This window comes from Cariama cristata, unplaced genomic scaffold, assembly GCF_000690535.1.
Source record: "Cariama cristata isolate BGI_N322 unplaced genomic scaffold, ASM69053v1 scaffold17531, whole genome shotgun sequence".
In the NCBI taxonomy this organism is placed as follows: domain Eukaryota; kingdom Metazoa; phylum Chordata; class Aves; order Cariamiformes; family Cariamidae; genus Cariama; species Cariama cristata.
This window is the reverse complement of record NW_009600007.1, coordinates 11,311-33,694: the sequence shown is the minus strand read 5'-3', so window position 1 is coordinate 33,694 and position 22,384 is coordinate 11,311. Positions and strand designations below refer to the sequence as shown.

General features: G+C 44.0%; 1 protein-coding gene across 1 annotated transcript in view; it reads left to right on the top strand.

Annotated features, from left to right (window-relative positions):
- The first annotated feature begins 4,787 nt into the window (after window positions 1–4,787).
- SCTR (secretin receptor) overlaps window positions 4,788–22,384 on the top strand; it is a 20,772-nt gene continuing 3,175 nt past the window's right edge. The window contains exons 1-9 of the mRNA XM_009709885.1: window positions 4,788–4,832; window positions 8,299–8,425; window positions 13,147–13,257; window positions 17,193–17,296; window positions 17,585–17,682; window positions 18,673–18,805; window positions 20,023–20,176; window positions 20,268–20,328; window positions 20,873–20,942. Of these exons, the coding sequence (XP_009708187.1) occupies window positions 4,788–4,832; window positions 8,299–8,425; window positions 13,147–13,257; window positions 17,193–17,296; window positions 17,585–17,682; window positions 18,673–18,805; window positions 20,023–20,176; window positions 20,268–20,328; window positions 20,873–20,942 (903 nt within the window). The remainder of the gene's footprint in view (window positions 4,833–8,298; window positions 8,426–13,146; window positions 13,258–17,192; window positions 17,297–17,584; window positions 17,683–18,672; window positions 18,806–20,022; window positions 20,177–20,267; window positions 20,329–20,872; window positions 20,943–22,384) is intronic.

Here is a 22,384-nt window from a genome sequence, read left to right as displayed (position 1 = left end):
TTTTCTTTTAAAAACACTCGTCTGTTAACAAATTGTTTTTCCTGATAAGGCTCAAATAAATGTTCTCTGAGGTTGGTATCAAGGTTAGGTGACACGAAGCCAGCCGGGATTGTGCGGTGTCCGTCGGGGCCTGTGTTGGCTTAAAACAAACTTTGAAAGTTTTATTACAATGTTTTAAAAAAGAAAACATCTCTTTTACCACTACCTATATATTCTCACTTTTCAGTATTAAAGAGCAGTCCCTTGAAACATAATCCTGAAAACATTTTTCAGTGTATTGCTCTTACCATCTTTCTTTTTTTTTTTTAAAAAAACTTTTTGCCTGCATGTGTCCAAGGGAGAAGGGAAAGCACAATTTTATTTTATTTTATTTTTTTCCTTCAGACAGGCAATCTGGACAGATCGATGAGACCAAGAAATGCTGAATTAAACACAGCGGTGTTGCTGGCTTGGGTAGACACAACCTCTTCTGCTGAAGACACCCTGGCATCCCTTGTAAGTGTTGTCCCAAACCTGTTAGCCCAACAGACTCCTGACAGAGTTGGTGGAGAAGCCACAGAGTAAGATTAGCACTGAAGAAACCTGCAGTGATATCCTGCATTGGGTAACTTCAAAAATACATTTGAGAGTATTGGTGGCCCTGGCTCGTTCTCCCACGCGTGTATTATGTTTGTCTTGGGCATGAACGTGGATTTGGGCAAACCATATTCATAGCCCTGCTGTTTTTTTCATGATTTCTCAAGAACACTTAATATAGAAAGCCAGAAATATTTCCAGAACTTTTTTTTTCTTACGTATTCTAAGAATAAAATTCTTCTCTTTCAGCATTTCTAACACGGAGGTAAAATGTGACCAAAAGTAGTGCAATGCTTAATTTATATTAAAGAAAGGAAGAGAAACTTCAGATCATAAAATTCAGCTCCCAGAACATAGTTCCCATACTTAGTAAAATGTAATTGCCATTGATTAGGAAAGAATGACACCTACACCCTTGACGAGGCTGGGGAGAGATGCCCAGTGATGAGAGTATTCAAACTGGGTTTAGGAGAAAGTTCAGGGCCAGCTTCTGCCCTGGCTTCGTGCGAATTTCGGCAGCTCACTACCTCACCATTGCACAGCACGTTTTCTGTCGGAGCTGGTCCTCACCTCACCTCTCTATGTGCCCCAGTGTGCTACATCACTCTAAAGGCACATAACCCCTCAGAGACGTATCTAAAACACCTCCTGTCTGCCAAACCTCCTGCCTCAGCCTTCCTCTCCTGGGTGCAAGCACCTCTTCCTCCTTGTAGCTCCACACACACAGCTATCTGCCTTTGGTGAAGCTTCGACCATTTCAAACACCATGCAAGCTCATGCTTTTCCAAACTATTCATTCACCTCACCTGAATAAACAGTCACGACTAAGGCAGACAGTTTATTCTCCACCTGACAAGCTGGAGAGATGGTTAAAATTCTTTTCTCTTGCAGAATGGATCTGCTGGAGAACGCTCGCAGGGGGCTGAACTGCCCGAATGGGCTCCCTGGGGCAAGGGGAGATGTCTCTGCAAAATGCTATGGTTTTTGCATGGCAGCTTTGGAACTGAAAATAGACTTTCCAGCTCCAGAGCTTAATCACAGTGTCCCACGCTGAACTTGCTTAGGTCCATGGGTTTGCCGGGTTTTTGTTCGTGTTTCCAAGAAAAAGATTCTGGGAATATAGTACGGCAAATAGCATGTTAACATATTTCTCCTCCCACAGAAACACAGTTCACATTTGCATCTGTTTGCACAGTGATAGTTGAGTGTAAACCAGAATCCACCTCCGCTTCCACAGCGGAGGAGATGAATACAATGCACGTCTGGAAAAGCACTCTGTAAGGTTTCCTGAGAGGTAGCAAATCAGTGGGAAAGGTAGGTGGAAAGAGGGGATTATCAGCCAGCAAATCTGCAGATTTCCTCAGGATGGCTGGTATAAATAAAGAGTGTGAACTAGGATTTAAATAGGTGATTCTCTATATTCCAAACATCAGATGAAAAATGTGTGGCCTGATTGTCAAGCTGTGATAGAGGCATTGCAAACAATTTAATTATTTAACAAAGGAGGGAGAAAAATGAATTATTAGACTGAAGCACTAATGGAAATTTTAAGTATTAATAAATAAATACTGAATATCAAAGTTGGTAGTGTTTGATAAGTAAAAAATCCTACGATCAGAGTAATACAAAGCAAACTAATTTTTTTTTATTTACTCCTAAAGTTACAATTAAAAGTCTTTCAAGATTGCATGAACAAATTCTGATATTTTGTTTCTGGTTTACGTTACAGACTTGAAAGAAACTGCAGCTGTGACAAATTTAAAATAGATATACTGAGTAGGAATGAAGGTAGGTGCACACTGCCAAGTGAAACGCTACATTGTTTAATTAAACAAACACCTCGTTTCAGGATCTGTGAGTTCTTGTTAATAATTCTCTGCAGCCTGCCGCTGCCCTCCGGTTTCCCAGCCCGCGGTCTCTGTCCCGCTGCGCTGACGTCCGCTGCTCTGCGAGTCAAGCAATGGTTTGCACAAGTGAGAATTTTCCAGGGTTTATTTTGCATCCAGTTTCTTTTAAATGCTCAGCCTGCATGTGAATACAATGGGAAGGTCACAAAATATTAGGCTCTTCATTCACACCACCATTGGTGTTTAAATCCGACATTGTCTCTCCGAAACTCCCAGGCAACTATATCGGAAAATGCCCCACATTCAGAAGTACATTCAGGGGCAAAGCTCCCTTGATTCCACAAACACAAGCAAGAACGGTGGCTTTCAGGGGAAGCTGTTACAATATGAATGGAATAATGAAATATTCCTTGAGCCAAAGGAAGAGAGAGAATGACTTGGCACCCCACCAAGATGATGCAGCATTGCCAATGCGGTTTCTTCAGACTACTGTAATGACATTGTCTGGCTGCCTCTCAGACCCCCTTTTAAAAATTTGTTTAACCCTTCGACCAATTTCAACCAAACTCTGTGGGAAAGCAGAACTCTTCAAGAAATGAAAGTTGCTACAAGTTTAGTGTGGACAAGGCCCAGGAAGACTGAGACATTTGCTCTTTGCAAGGGAAACGATGCTGGATGAGCGTGGCAGTCGGGCGGTCAGCACGTGCCAACCGGGCAGCTGGGCAGGACAGACGCAGCGTAGGGACAAAGCAGATGCTGCTGCTTGCTCGACCTCTGCTCTGGGGATGTGGGGAGAGATGAGGGTGGTGTGTAGGGGAGCAGAAAGCATTGCAATTTGTCTGTCCTAGGGAGCACATATAGAGAACTCCAGTTCTCTACAGATAGAACTCCACATATAGAGAACTTCAGTTCCTGTGGTCAGGGTGAGCATGAGAAAGGACAACACTCACTAGGAAACCCAGATTCCTTCATTGTGCTGCTCAGCGGATGACTTGCTTAATGCAATAGTTGGATTTTCAGTGCGCAGGTAATGAGCTAGATGTTTTATGGCCATAGTCATTGACTTTACTGGAAGATCTTGCGCACACCCTCAGTAGATTGGAGAGCAGACTCTGAGTTTTGGGCAACCCCTCACCATAGTTGACCTGTCTGGGCTTACAAGTGATGATAAATTGGAAAAGATGGTAAAAGATATTTTGAGACAATTTACCAAACTGAGGACTACAGTGCTTTGAGAAAGGACACTAGTGCACGGTGCAAACTTTGGCTCTTTTTTGAGACCATATTCATTATTGCGCTACAAGTGAACTTGGCAAGCAAGAGCACCTGCCTTTGCAGCTGGGAGCACACACCCAGGTTAAGCACGCAGCCCCTTTACAATAGTTTTGCCACAGAAACAAAACCTGGAAAGACAAAGACCGCTCTGCTGCCAGGGAAGGGGACTGCTGGGGACTGCTGAGGAACTCTCTACAGGGAACCCAGAACAGCTGGAATCTACATCCCACCAACAAGGTACCACGAGGATCCAAATGCAATGTCACCTTGCAACCTATATCATTGGGACAAAACGCAGACTGGCTGTTTCTCTGGATGTTGGATGAGAGGGTGAAGTCCCGGGAACATTTAGAGTCCTCTTTGGAAGGGATGGCAAGACAAGATCCCTGTTTGCCCTTTCTCTGGTGCCTACCCCAGACTCAAGGTCGTCTTCAGCTCCGGCAGCTGTGCTTGCCCGGGCTGGGTGGGAGGCGTGGGTAGCTGGCTCTCCTGCAGCAGGCTCTGCCAGCCTCCTGATTTCTGGCTCTCGGGGACGTGTGCTTGCTACGGGAGGCATGTGTACAGCTGTCAGGAGCAGAAGCAGTGCAGGCAGCCTGCATCACGTTCCTCCAACCCTGTTTCTCAGCAGGGCTCTTATTCCAGGGCTGTATTTCCCCTTGATTGATTACCTCTGCCATTGTGGGGCTGACATCTTACACAGGAGTCCTGCTTGGTCCCTTATCATGGGAGCATGAGGAATCATCATTCCCCAGCGACACCCATCGATAACAGTGAATAATAGCTGGGAAGGGAGGCAGATGATAGTAGGAACATGCTCAACAGAGGTGCTGTTATTCCTGGGACAGGAGGCTTCTGCAGAGGAGGAGGAGAGCTTTGAGGGTGGATGGGGGGGTCTTGTCATTGCTGATGCTCTCTAGGGCTCTGCGGCTGGAGAGAAACATTGACTGAGGATGGTCAAAGCTAGGAACGAAAAAAGAGAGGAGGGAAAGACATGAAGTGAAAAGGAGCTAAGAGCCACACTGGAGAGCATACAGACAGCCCGGTGACCTCTGGTGCATGAGGGATGAAGGAAACAGACTGTGATTGACTATGTGGACCATCTGGGTGATCATCTTCTGGATTTCAACTGTCCTGGTAGGTGCTCAGAGCTATTTATTCCCAATTGCATGGAATTACATGTTGTCTGAGTAAGTGCACTTCTATTCCATGAAGTTGTGCTCAGCTTATTCACATTTTGAAAGCATATAAACTGAAGACTGAAATATGTCCAGCCCGGGTGTGAGAAGCTGGGAAAGGATCAAACTTTCGGCAAATATAAAAAAATCACTGTTTCATTGCAACTAACGGAAAATTCAGTCTATTTGTCCTAGCAGGAGATTTGGTTCAAATTTTCAGAAAACCTGAGCTCTTCCTAGACATTTTAATTGGAGAGTGAATGCAATCTGCAAACTGTTTTTGCCTTTTGATTGTCTTTCACAATAAAAATAGTGACTGTGATGGTTTTCTTGTCATTTTGGTTTCTTATTCTTAGCTACTACCTAAAGGACTCTGTAAATAGATGTCGTTACTCAGGGTGCCACTAAAAGCATCTCCTTCCACTTGTTCTTTTTCTAACCCTTCAAAATACCTATTTTGATTTTGCCAGGCAACTTTTGTTCTCCTTTAAATCCTCTCATGAAACTAAACCCACTTACTTTCAAATTAAATGGCTGTGAATTCTGTGGCTGCAAATTTTATTTATATTAAATAGCATTTAGATCCATTCATTTCATGTGTTATAAAAGCTGTAGTTGACTTGCTATTAATATCACGAACTGCAGCTTTCTACCCATTCTGGGCATCTAGTTATCACAGCTGTTTCTGTTTGGAATGGTTTTGGTATCTTACATTGCCTTTAAACAAAATACAAGGATGTCTTGCCCCCTCATCAAAATCTGACAGCCTGTGAGCAGGGAGCTGTTTCAGTGAACTGTTTAGGAAGAAATGAAGAAACTGTACATAGAGGAGCCCATTTTCCTCCTCAATTTCAAGGCGCGGGGACAGGCTGTTTGCTCCCAGTTGTGGACGGTAAACACGAGCGAAACTGAGCACAGTTGGTAGCAGAGCGGGGTTATCTGGCCATGGCACGGGAAGCGGGATTTCGCATCGCTCAGCAAACAGCCGCACCAGACCTGCGACAGCCCCGCTCGCACCCAGCCTGCCCCGTCGGATGCCAGCATTGGCAAAGACTGACCAAGGGAGAGCGTTTGTGGAAAACATGTCTTTAAACCCAGAGGTTTTCTGCTTTCTCTAGGTTTAAAGTCCTGTTACCTGTACGTCTATCACCAGGCAGTAGTATCTATCTGGTTGGAAGAATAGGGTGGGCTCCACTTGGTGGGGTAAAGCAGTAATTGTAAGGCATTGACTACACCATATTCCTGCTTGAGCAACACATTTTATGTAAGAAAATAATGCTGTATCAGATCATCAGGGTGGTCTTCACAGCTGAATATGCTAAAACAGTGCACTCTCATTCTAGCCAGGAAGAAATAATGCAGACTTTAAACCTCTTTCTAAAACAAAAGCTTTCTTAGGACCTACATTTCTTAAAAGAAAACAGTGCCCACAAGATGTATAGCCTTTTTTAAGGCGAATGATTTTCCTGTATCTGAGATATTTACTAACATTTTGAACTTTAAAGTAAAGATGTTTACTAACATCTTTACTATCATCTTGAACAACCCACATGCAGACCAGACCGGTTCTGTTGGCCACCTCAAATGCTCAGCACTAATACTGTTTTTTAATGTATTTTCAAGGCAACTTTTGGACAGAGATACTATAGCAGAAGTATGCTATAGGTCTTAACTGTCACATTGATAGTTATACACTCTGGAAATGTACTGAATTGCTTTACTATTAGTAATCAAACAGGTAACAATAGAGAATGATAAATAATGCACATTTAAAAAACCTGTCGATATTTAGAAATTATGAAATTCAACCTTCAGCTAACAACTGAAACTACTAAATGCAATTACATTTCTTTAGACATGTTACTCCAATCAGACATTTCTATTTTTTTCAAAGATTAACTGGATTTTAAAAATCTGGGTTTTTTTCAAATATTAATGGATTAAAACTACGTTTAAAGCCTGGTATCAGAGGATAGTTTATTTCATCTGAATTCTTTACGTGTGTGATTGCAGAAAATTCCTTACATCATGCAAAACCAAATGGTTTTTAGTTTATTTATTTCACGATGCACAAAGACAAGGGAAAAAGATGCTGAAGATAAACACAACAGACCAATTAGATGAGGCACGATACACTGCTGAAAAGGTCAAACTTTGTTCAGAAATACAATACCCAGAATACTTCCAGCCAAAATGAGTGGGAATATAGTCGCTGATGTCTGTTAGGCTAAAATTTAATTGTAGAAAAGTAATAGTTCTCACTACAAGGTTTTCAGTGATCATTCTCTCTCCTAAATCTAATCTGAAAGTGATCGGCAATGCTACAAGATTGATTAGGTTGGGTAGTAACATGATGCTGCTGGGTTAACTTTTCCTACACAAAGTACATAAAAAAATCTATCTGATACTTTTCCAATAATACATCCTGATGGCTTGCTTTTAATCTTTTAAGTATGTGTCTGTGTATATACCTATGCGTACATATATATGTACATATAAGTTCCATAGTGGGAATTTCTAAAGATTTTAGGTTTTATTCATGAGGGAGGAATTACTTATTTTTTTATAGTGGGAATCAGCTTATATTCAGTACTTTTATTGTCAAAAATAATAGAAACTAGCAAAAATGGTAAAAGTACTTTTTTACTGCAAGACATAACAACTGGAACCTTGTCCTGCAAATCATTTTGCAATGATTTTTAATACATGTTATTTTAATGGTCGGTAGCTGTTTTGTGCATTCATTTTGCTCCAGCTACACACAACATAAATTGCACATTTAATTGCTATATCAGGATTAAGACTAATATTTCCACATGCCTTGTAAGAAAGGAGGATGGGGCAAGATAGGAAGGTGAGAAAATGACCTTAGGATAAATTACTGTTTAGGTTCTCACAAAAATCTGGGTGAGATTCTGCTTCCAGGTTGGCTCCTGAAGCTTCTTGATCAGTAGCAGTGAAACAGGTTTGGGTGATCTGCAACCAGTGGACACATTTGGATTGCTTGTGCCCGGGGAAAATGACCTGCGAGGTCTATGGTTTAACACTGCCAGGGATGAGTAAGTAATTCACTGTTGCTCTAGGAGAGTCCAGCAGTGCCCTGGATGTTTCTGCAGTCTTTTGGAAGAGCATTCCCTTATGTACTTAATTTAGCAAAATAACACATTATTCTCAATAACATTAATGTCAGCAAAAGGGAGAAGGCAGAAACTCAGTCTGTGCTTGCCTGATGCTACCATAAAACAGCAGACTTAATTAGGAAAATTGACCGTATTTGAAGGAAATTCACTGTATTTCAAGGAAATATTGCCCACAATCAGTTGATAAGGTTGCATGAGGAATGTGAGCGTAAGAAGGGTAAATCCTGTTGAGGGGATGTAAGTTTTAAGAGGAAAAGTGACTTCACTTGCTTTTAAAATTTGCAGATCAGAGCTGTCCCACCTGTCTGTGACCTCCTGAGTGTTCTGAAAAAGGAGGAAGAAAACTGTGCTGAGACTCTCTCCCTGGAGGCAAAGAACAGAACGATGGAAAACGATCTGCTTCTGAGCTCAGGTAAAGACTGAACAAATGTACATGATAAAGACTGCTCTCAGATGAGCTGAGTGGCCTCAAAATCAGATAACCCCGCATTCCTTCCCATAAGAGACATGCACCTTGTATGCATCTCTCCTTTAGGAGCAGAAAAACAGGTAAGATCTGTTATAAGGCTCCGAGGGTGGGATTTTGACCTTACTGTGACAGCAAGAGTTGTAAGAGCCTTCTATCTTTGCTGCTCAACTGCAGTCCTTACAACTAGGGAGCACATCAGCAACAAAAACTTGCAAATTGCAGAGAATTTGGAATTATTCTCATCTTGGACAAGGATATTTTTATGAAGTCAGCCCAGTAAGTGTAGATTTACTATATTTGTAAACTGTGTTTGCAAACTCTATTTGCCTTCAAAATCATGAGTAACAGCAACCAACATTTAAATCACGTGGCCTGAAGGTCCTATTTGCTTGCTCTTTGCTATAACTCACTGTCATGTAACAGAGCTCTTGCATTTCGGAGAGGATTTATCATCATATAAAGGTGTTTTTTGGCCTGGGAAAGTCTTGTGGTACTGAGTCCTCATCATGTAGACAGCTTTCCTTTCACAGCTGAGCAAATGCATTCATGTGCAAGGGATCTCAGAAAGACAACTGCAAGCAATTATTGAAGCTTGCCTATGAAACTGAGTGTTTGCTCCCCCTGGCAGCAGCTGGGTCAGTACCTGACAGAGTACATTGGATGGAGACAACAGATGTGACTATTTTTTGTGCATGACCAGGCATCGCCGCTAAGGCTGGGTTTGTGTCATTCACAGCATCCCACAGACTCAACTGTTCCTGGGTGACTTTTGTGGATTGTGACATGGCAAGGTCCCCATCAGTGGAAAGTGAAGGAGCTCCCATGAGATGTACTGTGTGCAGGGTGTCCTGGCCAGAGATAAGCTACCATGTGGAGCAAGACTTGAGGCTTTTTCTTAGTTTCAAAGCCTTCCTCTCTAGCAGAGAGTGTTGGAGACACAGAACTCTTTCACTCTGACCTGGTCCAAAGGCAAGGCTCAGAGGGAAGATTTGTTGCCCAGTTTCTGAGGACACCTAGCATTTTTCTCTGTTTTATCCCTGTGAGCCTTGCAGACTGATTGGTGTGAGCACAGCTTCAGGGCATTACACCCATGTAGCAGTGACAGGGTACCTTATGGCAGGTTGCCAGATACTCCAGAATACAGATCTGTCTCATTGCATATATTGATGATATGAATAAATCAGTATTGTTTGTTTCTTTCCTCAGTGCACCTCACCAAAGAGGAGGGTGGTTTGACAACCTATCTATTTTTCTGCTTTGATCCTGTGACATGGCTTTAACGTTGAGTTCTGCATTTCCTTTGCACCAGAGGTCCAAAGATGCAAACATGTTAAACTTCACAGGACCGTGCAGGTGTGGACCAGTATTAGCATTAGCAGGCAGTACTGTTCTACAGATGGTCTTGTTTTATCTCAGTCAAATAGTAGCTCCTCTGCAGAGACTTAATCCAGTTTTAAGTTGGAGCCAAATCTTAATAATTGCCCCAAGGCCTTTTGTTACTGGAAATTTTTAAACAGAATAATTCTACTCTCTGTGCCCTTCTCCCTAAAGCTACACAGAGAGAAGTTAGAAGTATAGGATTATGTTAAATCTTTGAAAAAGCATTTCCAATGGCTGTCAAAATTGCCCTTTTAACACTACACGTCAGATCAAACAAAGCATACCGCTGTGGGCTCAGGGCTACCCACATAGCAGAAAGCCTTAAACTGAAAGTGGCCAGAGTGACTAAGCCCATCTCTGTCTCTGTAACTCTGCAAACACACCTTCTCCTGGCAGTGAAACCCCAGAAGAATAAACAGGGGTAAGATGCACATCTTGCCCCAAGTAATGGTTCCCAAGGAGAGAACCCAGGAATTTCCTTCTGCTGGTCTTTACTCAGGGAGGGTTTTTTACCTTGGTAAATTATGGAGTAATGCTTTTATTCTGGGAAATAATGCATCTGAAAATACCTCCAGCCTTTGATTATCTGCATATCTGAGGTCTGTGCGCAGAAAATCCCATACAGGGCGAGAGAAACAAAGCTCTGGGGATTTATTGCATGCCTTTGGTGGGTCACACAGGGAAGGAGAAAGGCGACTTGGCAGGGTGTAGGTCACCTTCCGTACTCCATCCTTCCTGCACCTACCCCAGAAGCTTTGACTGGTGCAGGCAGGAAGAAGGGCAAAGCAGGGGACAAGCTTCCATGGTGCCATCTCTGCCGTGGTGCTCACATCTCTCTGAAAATGGCACAAACACACAGGATTAGTTGTGGGTGAACCAGGCACAAGGTACCTGAGCAGTAAGTGTTGCTTATCCTCCTGCAGTATAAGGAAAAAGGGACTCTGCCCTTGTGGTACCATTAGCTTGGAGAAGGGAGAAGTGTTACATTAATGTAACCCAAGTAATGGCTATGCTCTCTTTTGTGCACGAGCAAAGACGGGCTAATTCTCTCAGGTGCAGGGAGCAGGGGAGGGAAGCTGCTGGAGGTCTGGGACCTCTGGTTGTGGTTACACCGTATTTTGCTGCTGGGGGAACACTCTATTTGCTACTTGAGGGAAGTCCCGAAGAGCACAGGGATGTCAGGGATGTGCTGCCGTGCTCTGCCTCCACCCAGGAGGCTGCTCGGCTAGGTAGGGGTGGGTGGCACTGGCTTTGCTCCATGGGGGATGGCAAGAAGCCCACCCGCAGGAGGAATGGCTCAGCTGATTTTTGTTTTCTCCTCCTGGGCAGAGACCATCCCAACATTGTAATTTTGCCAGGTTTTTCTGTGCACCGAGTCTGATTTGGGGGCTTTATGCCAGTGGCATTGCCATGAAGGTTCGATAACCCAAACAATGCAGCATGGCTAGGAATAAATATCACCCAAGGTGATGTTTCATTTGCCATTAAACTGTTGCTTTGAAGTAAATGGTTACCAAGCCCTATAAACATTGGCACAGGGAGGACACCAGAGCCGAGGTGCCCTGGCTGTGAAAAGCTCTCCATTTCCAGGCACTAGGACTGTTGAGCAGGAGGAAATCAATACATTTCTAGAAATGTAAATATTTTTGTCAGGCTGATGGAGGCTAGCCTTACAAAGCATGAAGTGTTTGAAGAGAGCGCTCAGAGCTTCCTCCCCACCAATTTCAGTGGGCGTGCGGGGCATTTGGCACGTGCCAGGACGCGCCAGGCACAGGGTGGTCCCGGCAGGCTCCAGAGGCCTCTTTTTTCCCTGTCATGTTACAACACCCACAGAGAAGGCTTTGCTAAAACCAATGATGGTCAGCAGAGGCAAAAGGGAACCAGCCTGAAAGATTTCAGGTGTGCCTGGAGAAGAGCAAAATAAGAAATGCCAGGATTGCAGTTTCTCTGTAGCACAAAGGGTATCAACTGTAGGTCTTCTCTATTAACACTCTGTACTGCAGGCCAAAATTCAGCCCTGCCAGCTTCTAGCACCTAAGCAAGATGTCTAAGTTGAGATTACCTTCCTGCTGTGCTCCACTGACCGTCGGCTCCCTGGTACACCTCTACCAGCCCTGACAGAAGGCAGCACAGCCAAGCCAAAGGCGCAGCTGGAAAAGCCTCCCTCACACCCTGGCTGTAGGAGGGGACCACAACAAGCCTAGACTTAAAACAAGCAGCCCTTGTGCCTAACTGAGGGAAATGGGGTCAGTTTGGGCAGTGTCAGTCAGTTCCTGCAGCTGATAAAGGCCTCAGGTGGCAGACGGTCCAGGGAGGGCAACTGAACCACGGGCTTGTGCCTGCAGAGAGCCCAGCGAGACGCCAGGTTTAATGGTCGCTCTGAGATGGGTCCTCCAACAGGCATGTCACATCGTCAGAGGCCTGGCTTTGCGAAGAACAACAGTATGGGCAGATTTTTCCAGAATATTGGTGTGTATCCATGTTTTGCCTTGACCTGTAAATATGATGACCTTCCCTTTACAGTCCTGGGAACTGATAGAGCTTGGCAAAGTTTTGCTCTCCTGCAGCAGAAAAGTCATTGAGACTGGCAGCCAAGCCCAGCAAGTGATCTGTTGACGTTATTCACTCCAGCACAATCTTGACTTAACAAAAGAGATGAAGAAGCAAAGGAATATTTATGGTGATAAAAGGATGACATCATTACTGTTCCTCTCTCCCCTTTTCCCCAGTATCATTGTGAAGCTGTTTAAACTCCTAGTCAAGTTGTATCTTTTTCTGTTTACAGAAGGATTACGTAGGAAAACATTAGGGTGTCTCAAAGTGGAAACTTTAAAAAGACTGAAAAGTGAGCTAAAAAATTCACATCTGGTTTCCTTCATTCTTCCAGAGCCATTCAATAGTTACCAGGAGGCAGATAGGTAGCCAAAGGCCTGATGCAAAGTTCACAATGCCCCTTGTTGCTTGTTGTCTGGCTCGTAGAAACCAGTGGAGTCAAGGACCAGAATGGGATGGGCCTGAAGATTGCTGGGGGTGGTTTGAAGCAAGCAGGGCCTGTTCTGTCCTATCGAGGTCTCAGCAGGTCTCAGCAGGACTTGCTCTGTCTCATCCAGCTTGCTTTTCAGAGTACTGAGCATCTTTCTTCCCATAGCTACCTTGGTCCTTGGGAGACGTTGCATGATGTTTCATTGCTTGGAGATGTTTCATAATGTTTCATTGTTGGGCGAAGTTTCATGGTGTTTCATCACTGGGAGATACTGCATGGTATTGCATTGTTGCCCCCCCAGGCAGATGTGCTGGAATGTGGGATAACATGAGCTGCTGGCCTTCCTCTGCTGTGGGACAGACTGTCAATGCTCACTGCCCTGAATTCTTCCAGATGCTGACTGGGAAGAAAGGTAACACTAAAAAAATGCTTTTCTTGCCCAGGTAATTTTTATTAAATGTGTTATTTACAAACATGCCACCATTGGGTCTGAACTTGAAGTGAAATTGTGTCCCTGCTTCTTTTAAAGACCTATGGTCAATTAGGAGCTCCGTTTCCAATGCTCAGCTAAATGTGGGAAAGCCTGGAATTGAAGTAGCAAGATATTTTAAGTGTTTATTTTTCTTAGCTGGGTGGAGAAAAGTGCAGGAAGTAAATGCTATCCTGAAAAGCTGGTTTTTAGCATGGTTTCCTAAAGGAAAGAGTTTTCTCTGCTCAGGCTCTGTGTTTATGTATTTCTGTCTCTCTTTCCCCTTCTAATAACTCCTAGAGCCAGTGGCTGATCTCAGCTGAGCTTGACAGGGACAAAACTTCACAAAGCATTAAGTTCATACAAGTTTTGGCAAAACAGCCAGCCAGGTAGGGGGAAAAGATCCCTTTTTTGCCTCTGTCAAGAGTAAATCTGCACTAGGAGTTCATCTCTTGGCTGTGACAAGCTCCACACAAGTAGCACAAATTCATGGGAACTCAAATTTCATGGCTCACCAAACGTCTTACTCAAAGAGATGAGTTCAAGCAATGTTTGTTGTTCTTTTTCTGGGATTTCTAAGCTAGAAATGAAGTAAAATTTATTCCCAGTAATCATGAGCCCTTAAGTAGGAGTTTCTGCCTGCTTTCTCTTCATTTCTACTTTTCAGCAATGCCCAAGAAATGTGCTTACATTTCTCTTTAGTGAGTTAATGATTCAAATTGAAAGAGGGTTTTGCATTCTTCAGTTATAGGACAGGGATTAATGAGATCCAGTACTTACAGAAAAGCAGACACATTCATGTTATGGAGGGAGGAACGGGAAACAAAGTATTAGATTGTCTAATAAAGATTAGATAAGTCAGAGGAGAAGCACTTAGTGCTCTTTAAATAAAATCAGACATTAGCCATTCAGATTAAAATAAATACCATGCTACTTTCTGTATGCACAAACAGTAGCTGCCCATTGAATCCTATAATCTGGTTTAAAGACAGAGGATAAACTACACAAAGACACAGATCGCTGAAGAAATCATTCATCCGGCATGTGCTCACAAATCTTTAGCATAGCGATACCGGCCCTTAAATCTATTAAATGAAATCACTGCAGATAGAGCCACTAGAGGGAACTGCTCCCTGCCTCTGGCCTTCGTACTGGGGAGGAAAACAGGAATTTGTACATCCAAAGGTCATAATTACATCTCAAATGTGCACTGCTTTATCTTGGAAATAGCCTAACAACTTTAAACTTTAGTTGCCCTCCTTATCGAGAAGCTGAGAGCTGAGCCACTTCTGATAAGCAATAATCAGTGACAGTGTTCAAAACAGAAATCCAAGACATGGTCCATTGGCATTTGCATCTCATTTCGGTCTCTGCATCTGGCGTTTTGGGTCAAAGTCAGCAATAGTTTGTTCTCATTCTCATAGCCACATGCTTCTCTGATTTTATACTGTGGTTGGCTTGTGACTCATGCGTTTAATTACTGCTACAGTCGTTGCCCTGTTTGAAGCAATTTTGCAAAAGAAAAACAAAGATCTGTTTGCTTGAAAAAAAGCAGAATTTTTCTCTCCTCACTGCTTACAAAGCAGATGGGCAACCACAAACGCCAAAGGCCCATAGGTTAAGGGACGCAGATAGCTCTAAGCTCTGACTAAACCCTGGTCTCTGTGCTGTTGAGCTTTGTGCTCACATCTAGACTTGCACTTGCAGCCCAGACTGTCTGGCCCCTTCCCACATAACAGACCAAAGAAACAAAATAATCTGGAACCAAGTAACATAACTGAAGTTCACATCCAGACCTGCACATTGTGTCTCAGCCAAGAAACAAGGAAAGGTGTGACGACTGTGGGAATTCAGAGGCAGAGGAGAAGGTCACATCAGACAACCCCAGTTCCATCCCTTAAGCCAGTGTTCCCCCATGCTTAGGCAACTCCAAAAGCCTCCAAAGCACCAGTAAACAGCAAGCAGCGATCATCAGACAGACTGCAAACCCCGGGACTGCTCCGGGTGGGGCATGCTGCAGTTTCCCCAGTGTGCGTGTCACCCATAAGCAAGTAGCATTGTTAAAATTTTGCTCACTTCTGTCAATATAATAGGCCCTGCATAATCTCCCATGCTTTGCATAGAACGCAATCGCATGCACACACCAACACAGAATTTCATCTCTTCTTGTCTGACCTACTTTGTCATCCTCAGGCAAAAAGCAGTTACAGGCATGTTTACAAGCACAACACTCTGCTCTGAGTGAAGTACGTGTGTCTTAATAATGGAAGCTGAAGTAGAGAATTTGCCACCATACCATTCCCTTGCTGAGTGCCAAGGCCGGTTGGGGAGAACTGTTTGGGAGAGCTGTTTCTCTCCTGTTGTTGCTGCACTGCAGCAGGGCACAGCAAACCTGACTTAAAAAGCAAGCCTGGCTCTTTCAAAGATGCTAAGCTGGAACAAGATGTTCATAAAAACATCAGAATAATAGTCTGATACTGCCACACCCAGTGCTCTTCCCACTAGGAGGTCTCAGCGTGTTTGCTGTGCCTTGCAGTTTTACAGAGGTGAGTTCAAATCAAGTGCAGACACGCTGTCAGGTTACCAGAATTAGCCCAGAGGTAGCAGGAGCCCTGACTCTGTCCTGGCAGTCCCAGCAGAGCTCCTAAGAGCATAAACCAGTACCAAACACTGCTGCAGATGCATCTCCCTCCGTTCCCTCAACACTGTGGGGGATGTTTTGCAGGAACTGGGTGCCCCAGAGCCCCATGGCTAATTGTGTGGGCAAGTATAGACTTTTGTGGTGCCTTCTGGCAAGGCTTCTATTAAGAAGGGCTGCTGATTTCAGGTCCTCTCTAAGTCCTTCCTAGTATTGCTGTTACTGCAGAAAAGCCAGGATTTCACTCCATGTTTCTCAAGTGTGGGTCCTACCTGACAGGTTAATGTGGTTAGGACAGTGGGCAGTGGTTTTACTTCTTGGTGAAAGTTTCTCTTCTCCTCAGCACATAACCTACGTGCCTGCTAGGGTCATTTTCTTCCAATGAGATTGTAAGGGCTGTAGGGTAGGAATTCCCACTTCCAGTTTAGTGACAAACATGAATATGGACATGTTCAAACCTGTCCTATTCAACTACATGCAACTTGCTGGGGATCCATCCAACTCAGCTTTGAGAGTCTAAAAGTCAGACATCCCAGCAGAAGTGGGTCAGACAAACTTTCCCTCTGCGGAAGTCTGTCTGAAAATGAGATGAATTCTGCAAATGCCTCTCTTTCTCCACTGACTAGAAAGACAGCCATGAGGGACACAGCTGAACTCAAGCATTTAGCTTTCAGAAGTGTAGCTTAAGTGAGGGGAATCCCATCCTAACCTTTAATTTGCAAGTAAGCAAGGAAATCAACAGTGTAAGATAATGCCCAGACCTGGCTGTGGGAACAAGCCATTCAGTTTTCATTTAAATCTCACCAAAAATCTGTCACTATCTAAAGTTTTGTGCTCTCTTCAGACAAACCACAGTAAGGAGGTGGGAGCATTCAGGAAAGTATCAGGTTTGCAAGGAGTATGAATCTGTGATTGAACAAGTCATGTGTTTGCTGATCTTGGAACGCTGGCCAAGAAACACCAGATGTACCGAACAGTATTATTTATGTTGCTGTTAATAAAAACACATCAATCACAGCCATCCCTGAGTGGGCAAACAATATTATGACCCACACAAGTACACTGGGCAAGTATCAACATAATTAGCTCAGCTGCATTTCACCTCCAGCTATGTAGAGCGCACTGCCTGGGGGAAAATCTTCTCTTTGGTCTTGCAGCGACCCTACATGTTGGTGACTGACACCCGAGGAGAACAAAGATCACACCTGGTTTTGTCTTTTTTTTTGTTCTTACCACACAGGTTTTGTCTATCGAAACTGTACGAGAGAGGGTTGGTCAGACCCATATCCAAGACCCGATATCGCTTGTGGCTACAATGTCAATGACACGACAAATGAGGCGAGAGTGAGTCTGAGTGCCTGTGACCACAGATCTGCTGCTTTGGGGGAGGAACATGTTAAGGAGAGACTGAGTGATGTTATTTTTTGACTCAGTTGGGGTTATTATTGCAGATGTTTTTCAGTATAAATACTTCCTCCAAATGATCAGAATGGGTTGCTCAAGGTAAAACTTCAGTAGCTCATTTTACAAGAAAATTTATTTGTTAAATAGGAGAAGACACCTTTCTCTTGGTGAGGGCTGATTTCTGCCAGAAAGGCAAAGGTAAAGATGTGAATATATGTTCCCCTGCAGCGTTCCTATTTCATGACTCTGAAGACCATGTACACCATCGGGTACTGCACCTCGCTTGTGACGCTGACGATAGCCTTAGTGGTCCTGCTCTCTTTTAGGTGAGAAGCAGCATTTCTAGTTTGCGTTTGGCCAGGGCTTCTGGTCATCTCAGCTGACACAGATCCTTCTGTTGGCTTTCAGGACAAGTGAAAAATTGAAGTATTTCTGAAAACCTTCATAGAAATCAGTGACAAAAATGATCTCTGAGTCTCATCCCCCAGAAAATGTCAGAGCTGCTCCTCATATCATATTCTCCTGTCTTTTCCAAAATGTAGCTGCACATATTTTGCAGGCTGGTGTTCGCACCACTTCCCTGCTGAGGTTTTCCCATGACTTCAGTGTCCCTCGGGCACAGTGGCTTTCCCCCTGCTGTTCTTTTCCCCACTTGAGACGGTGGCTAAAACTTTGCTCCAAATGCCACTGCACTGACTTCTGGGAAGGTGTTTCAGGTTTACAGCAGTGACCTGACAGACGACTTATCTTGACTTATCTTCACGCATCCTTATAACCTGGAATTTGTACTTTGCTGCTTATTCAGTGAAATGAATTTCCCTTACAGTAAGCATCAGGGCGGCACCTCCAAGCAGAAAGAACCCCAACTGCTTTGCAAACTTGTCTTTGGGCTGCACAGCCTCTGGACTCAGATTATGTGGAGATTTAATACAGAAAACATTGCAGACAGAAGTGAACTCTGCAGGCAAACCAAATAAATCCACCCAGGTGTGGATAAACACCTTGGGTTCATGTTACTCCAGAAAGGAGGGAGGGAAGTTAGACCAGGCATATTGGTGTGAAATAGCAATTCTTCTCGCAATGTTCAGCTTGTTTTAGTACCTGAGTAGAGCAGAGGTGACTTTAGCTTTTTAAGGTATTCTCTAGGATATCCCTCTTGGGAAATGCATTAGTCTTCCCTTCACAGACAGAAAAACAGCGTTCTTCGTTTGTCAGTTTAGCATTAACAAGTATTGAAGCCTGCTGTTTACAGCCACAAGCTACCCACATTGGTGAGGAATGTAACTTCACAGGATCTCTCTCTCTTTTTGTAACAGAAGACTTCGCTGTACAAGGAACTACATCCACATGCATCTCTTCACATCGTTCATTTTGCGAGCCTCATCCAACTTCATCAAGGATGCTGTTTTGTTTTCCTCTGAAGACACAAATTACTGTGGGGCACACACGGTAACCCTCTGCCTTCCAGCTTGCTCCGCGCCTCAGTTTCCCAGCAGGATCCCAGCAGTAGTTAGTGTGCAGGGAAGGAAATCTCTATACCTCAGCTTTCCATTCAGCATGAGGGGTTATGGGAGAGGAAAGGTTTGCCCTGTCCCTACTCCATGGCTCCATCCTTTGCGTTGGTTGTTCCTGGCCAAGATTTCCCCGTTTGGGGGGATTCTGCATTGGTGGTGCTGGCATGAAGACACAAAAGCAGAAGCATACACACAGAAACTCAGGTGTGGTTCCTCCTGTCTGTAGATGTCATTACAAGTATTGGAGCAGAGGGCATCCAGGTCAGTCTGAAGTAGGTACCTGCGTTCACCATCTTGATTGCATTGACTAGATGGCTAGAGAAGACACCAGGAGTTCAGCACATTAACCCAGAAATGCCTAAACATAGATGTCTCAGGCTGTGAACACAGGATACACAACCAGGGTGGAGATTCTTACATGGATTTTAGATCCTGCTAGATCAGACTGGCAGGAAAAGTACGAGCACACATTAAATATTGCTGATATACTACAGTGAAAGACCTGATAGTAAGATATGGGTTTGCAACCAGAGGGCCTGGAAAAGGAACCCCTCCCAAATTTTTATTTTTTTTTCCCTTTTTCTTGTTATTGTCAGCAAAATATCTTGAAAACTAGGGGCAGGGGGAGAGCACTGGAGATAATATTCAATGCTTTAAACCAAAAGATAAGTATTAGGGAGGGAAACAAACAAAAACAAACAAAAAGTTGGTGTTTTTTTTTTTTGCTTTACCCCCTTTGTTTTGCTGGATTTTTGTTGCTGAATTAGAACATTTTGAGCAAATTTTAACTTGTCTTTATCAACCCTTTTTCTTAAGAAAAAAAGACTGAAAAATACATTCACATGCTTCTCTAAGGTGACATTAGTGTTACTGACAGTAATAAGGTAGTAATAGTGAAACTCCTCTAAGTGAGATGGTAACCCAAACCCATGTGTCCATGACACAGTTGGTTCTTCCTAGCGAGTCAGTTGATTAACTCCTTTACGAGTGCTAGCTCTGCTTTCTTGTCACATGAATGCATGTCTCAAGGCCACCCGTTTAGTCCCCTAGTAGCTATAAAATCTCTGTTTCCCAAGACTTATTTATAGCTCTCTGTCTGTCAGAAGGTAGACACAAACCCAGGCAGAAGCTAATTATCCTCTCTTTCCTCAGACTGGCTGTAAGCTCACCATGGTCTTCTTTCAGTATTGCATCATGTCCAACTACAGCTGGCTCCTCGTGGAAGGACTGTACCTCCACACTCTCCTGGCTATTTCTTTCTTCCTGGAAACGAAGTTCCTCTGGTGGTTCATCGCCCTCGGATGGGGTACTGGTTCTCCTTTCAGTAAGAATAACCATGGGTTTGTTTTCCCTTTGGGATGGATTTGTGGAACAGTAACTAGCTTTTCCAATTGCAGGTGCCCCAACCGTGTTTGTGGCCGCATGGGCGACTGCTAGGCAACTCCATGAAAATATTGGGTAAGTTGCGTGGAGGGGGGGAAGGTGGCATGTCGAGGGGAGCATGCAGCCCCCCTGCAGGCTGCTCCACTGGGTCCTGCTCATTTCTAACCGCCGGCAGCCAAGCAAACCAACCACCACCCTGCTGTGGTGCAAGCCTGGATGCTAGCGTAGGAGGGAGTAGAGGGCCAGCTGAGGAACCTCAGAAAGAGCCTCAAATTTCATCTGAGCATTTTCAAGGGTAGGAGGTAGCCTTCGAGTATGAATTCAGCCCACAATGTTTTCAGCATCTGTATTTGACTTTCTGAGCAGTGGAACTCTGTTCCTTTCTCTTCTCCTTTCCAAAATTTTGAACAGTGGTTGTACTTTAAGGGCAGGAAATACTTTTGTCCGGTGCAGGCAGACACTTTTCTGTCAGAAATGTTGTACCACTAAGTGAGAACAGGACATTAATTTTGTAGAAGAAGGGAATAGGGACCTATCTGAAACGCAAACCAGACTAAACCTCTTTGAAAAGGCACCAGTGTTTTGATAACTGACTGCACCTTCTCTTCTATTTTTACAGGTGTTGGGACATTAACACTAATGCCAATACCTGGTGGATCATTAGAGGCCCTGTAGTTTTGTCTATTTTTGTAAGTCTTTTCTGGGACAAGCAGATTCAGACCGTATTTTCAAATATTGTAAAGTCAGAGATCATCTACTCAACATGCTTTAGAAGTGTGTTAATGAACTGATCTTAGACATGTGCCTGAACTAGTATGACACATGAATTACTGCTTAAGCAACTTCTGCTCAGCAGGATTTAGTCACTAACTAATGCCCTGAAGCTAAGTTCACAAGGAAAGCTGGAGTGTCCTCCCAAGAAGTAAGAGCCTGAAAAAGATCAGGTTTCCACATCCTGTTGATTTCATATGAACTTGGCTGGCTTGTGGAAGCTTGTTTTGGACTGTTTCAAGGAAGGCTCTGGAGGAGAAACGAAGTGGCTGTACATTTCAGTACAACCGCCTTTGTGTCTCGTGGTCAATGCCCCTCTCAGCAAAGCCAAAAACAACTTGCCTTACATGACCATTAGCTTTTGTTTTTAGCAACCAAAGCAGGTCACAGGCTGCACGCATCTTATGTTAGTGGACTGCAATTACACTATTATGGCATTGCCCACTGAAATAAGGCATAGGCATTGAAACTTAGCGTGAACCTCCCCCATGCAAGGCAGAAGCAATATCAAGAACAGTTTGGTACGTATAATACTCAGCACCTATGATCTGAGCATTTGCTGGTGCTCACCTTCAGAGCCTTAGGTACCAAAGGGCTGGAGCTGCTTCTTGGGGATAGTTGTTCTGCCCAATTGAGATGCTCAGGGGCAGACCCCTCTGCAGCGATCTATCTGAAGCCCTAGTACAGAAACACACGAACTGCTAGTTACTCTGAAGTAACCCGCTGACACTCCAAGTGAGAACCCAAGAGTTGGTTGAGGTTTTCATGTTACCTGTAGGAGCCATTATGTTTGCAAAACACAAACTGCAATGCGTGTACGCTCTCTTGGAAACCCAAGCAACAGAGATGCTGGGTTGAAGTTCTGTTCCCATTTACCACTGAGCAATCCTTCACCCCCACAAGACAAGCTGAAGACCACACAAGTGATTCAGGATCAACTTAACGAGGCTACAGCATTTTTAACCCTTACGCTCCAGGAGCCACTCAGCAGTATTTAAATGCCAACAAGGCACAAGCATTCTGCAAGGCAAAAAGCACAATCTTAATTTATCTTTTGACTGCCACCACCCGCTATCCCCTTCTAAGTTTCCCCCAAATCCTGATCACATCTAGCTTAGCCACTTAAGGCAGGAGTCGCCTGCATGACTCTGCCTCTTTACCTAAAAGAGGCTTTTCTCAAGCCCGTAGCCACAGACAAACAAACAGCCAGTCCTTCAGAATTCAAATCTAATCTCTTTATTCCTCACAGGAACAGTCCTTAGCAGTTCAAAGGGCAGAAAATCAACACCGATAAACTCCTTTGCTCCTAGGCTAACATTCCTTGCTGTGCTGCCGGCAGGCCATCCCTCCCCGCAGGAAA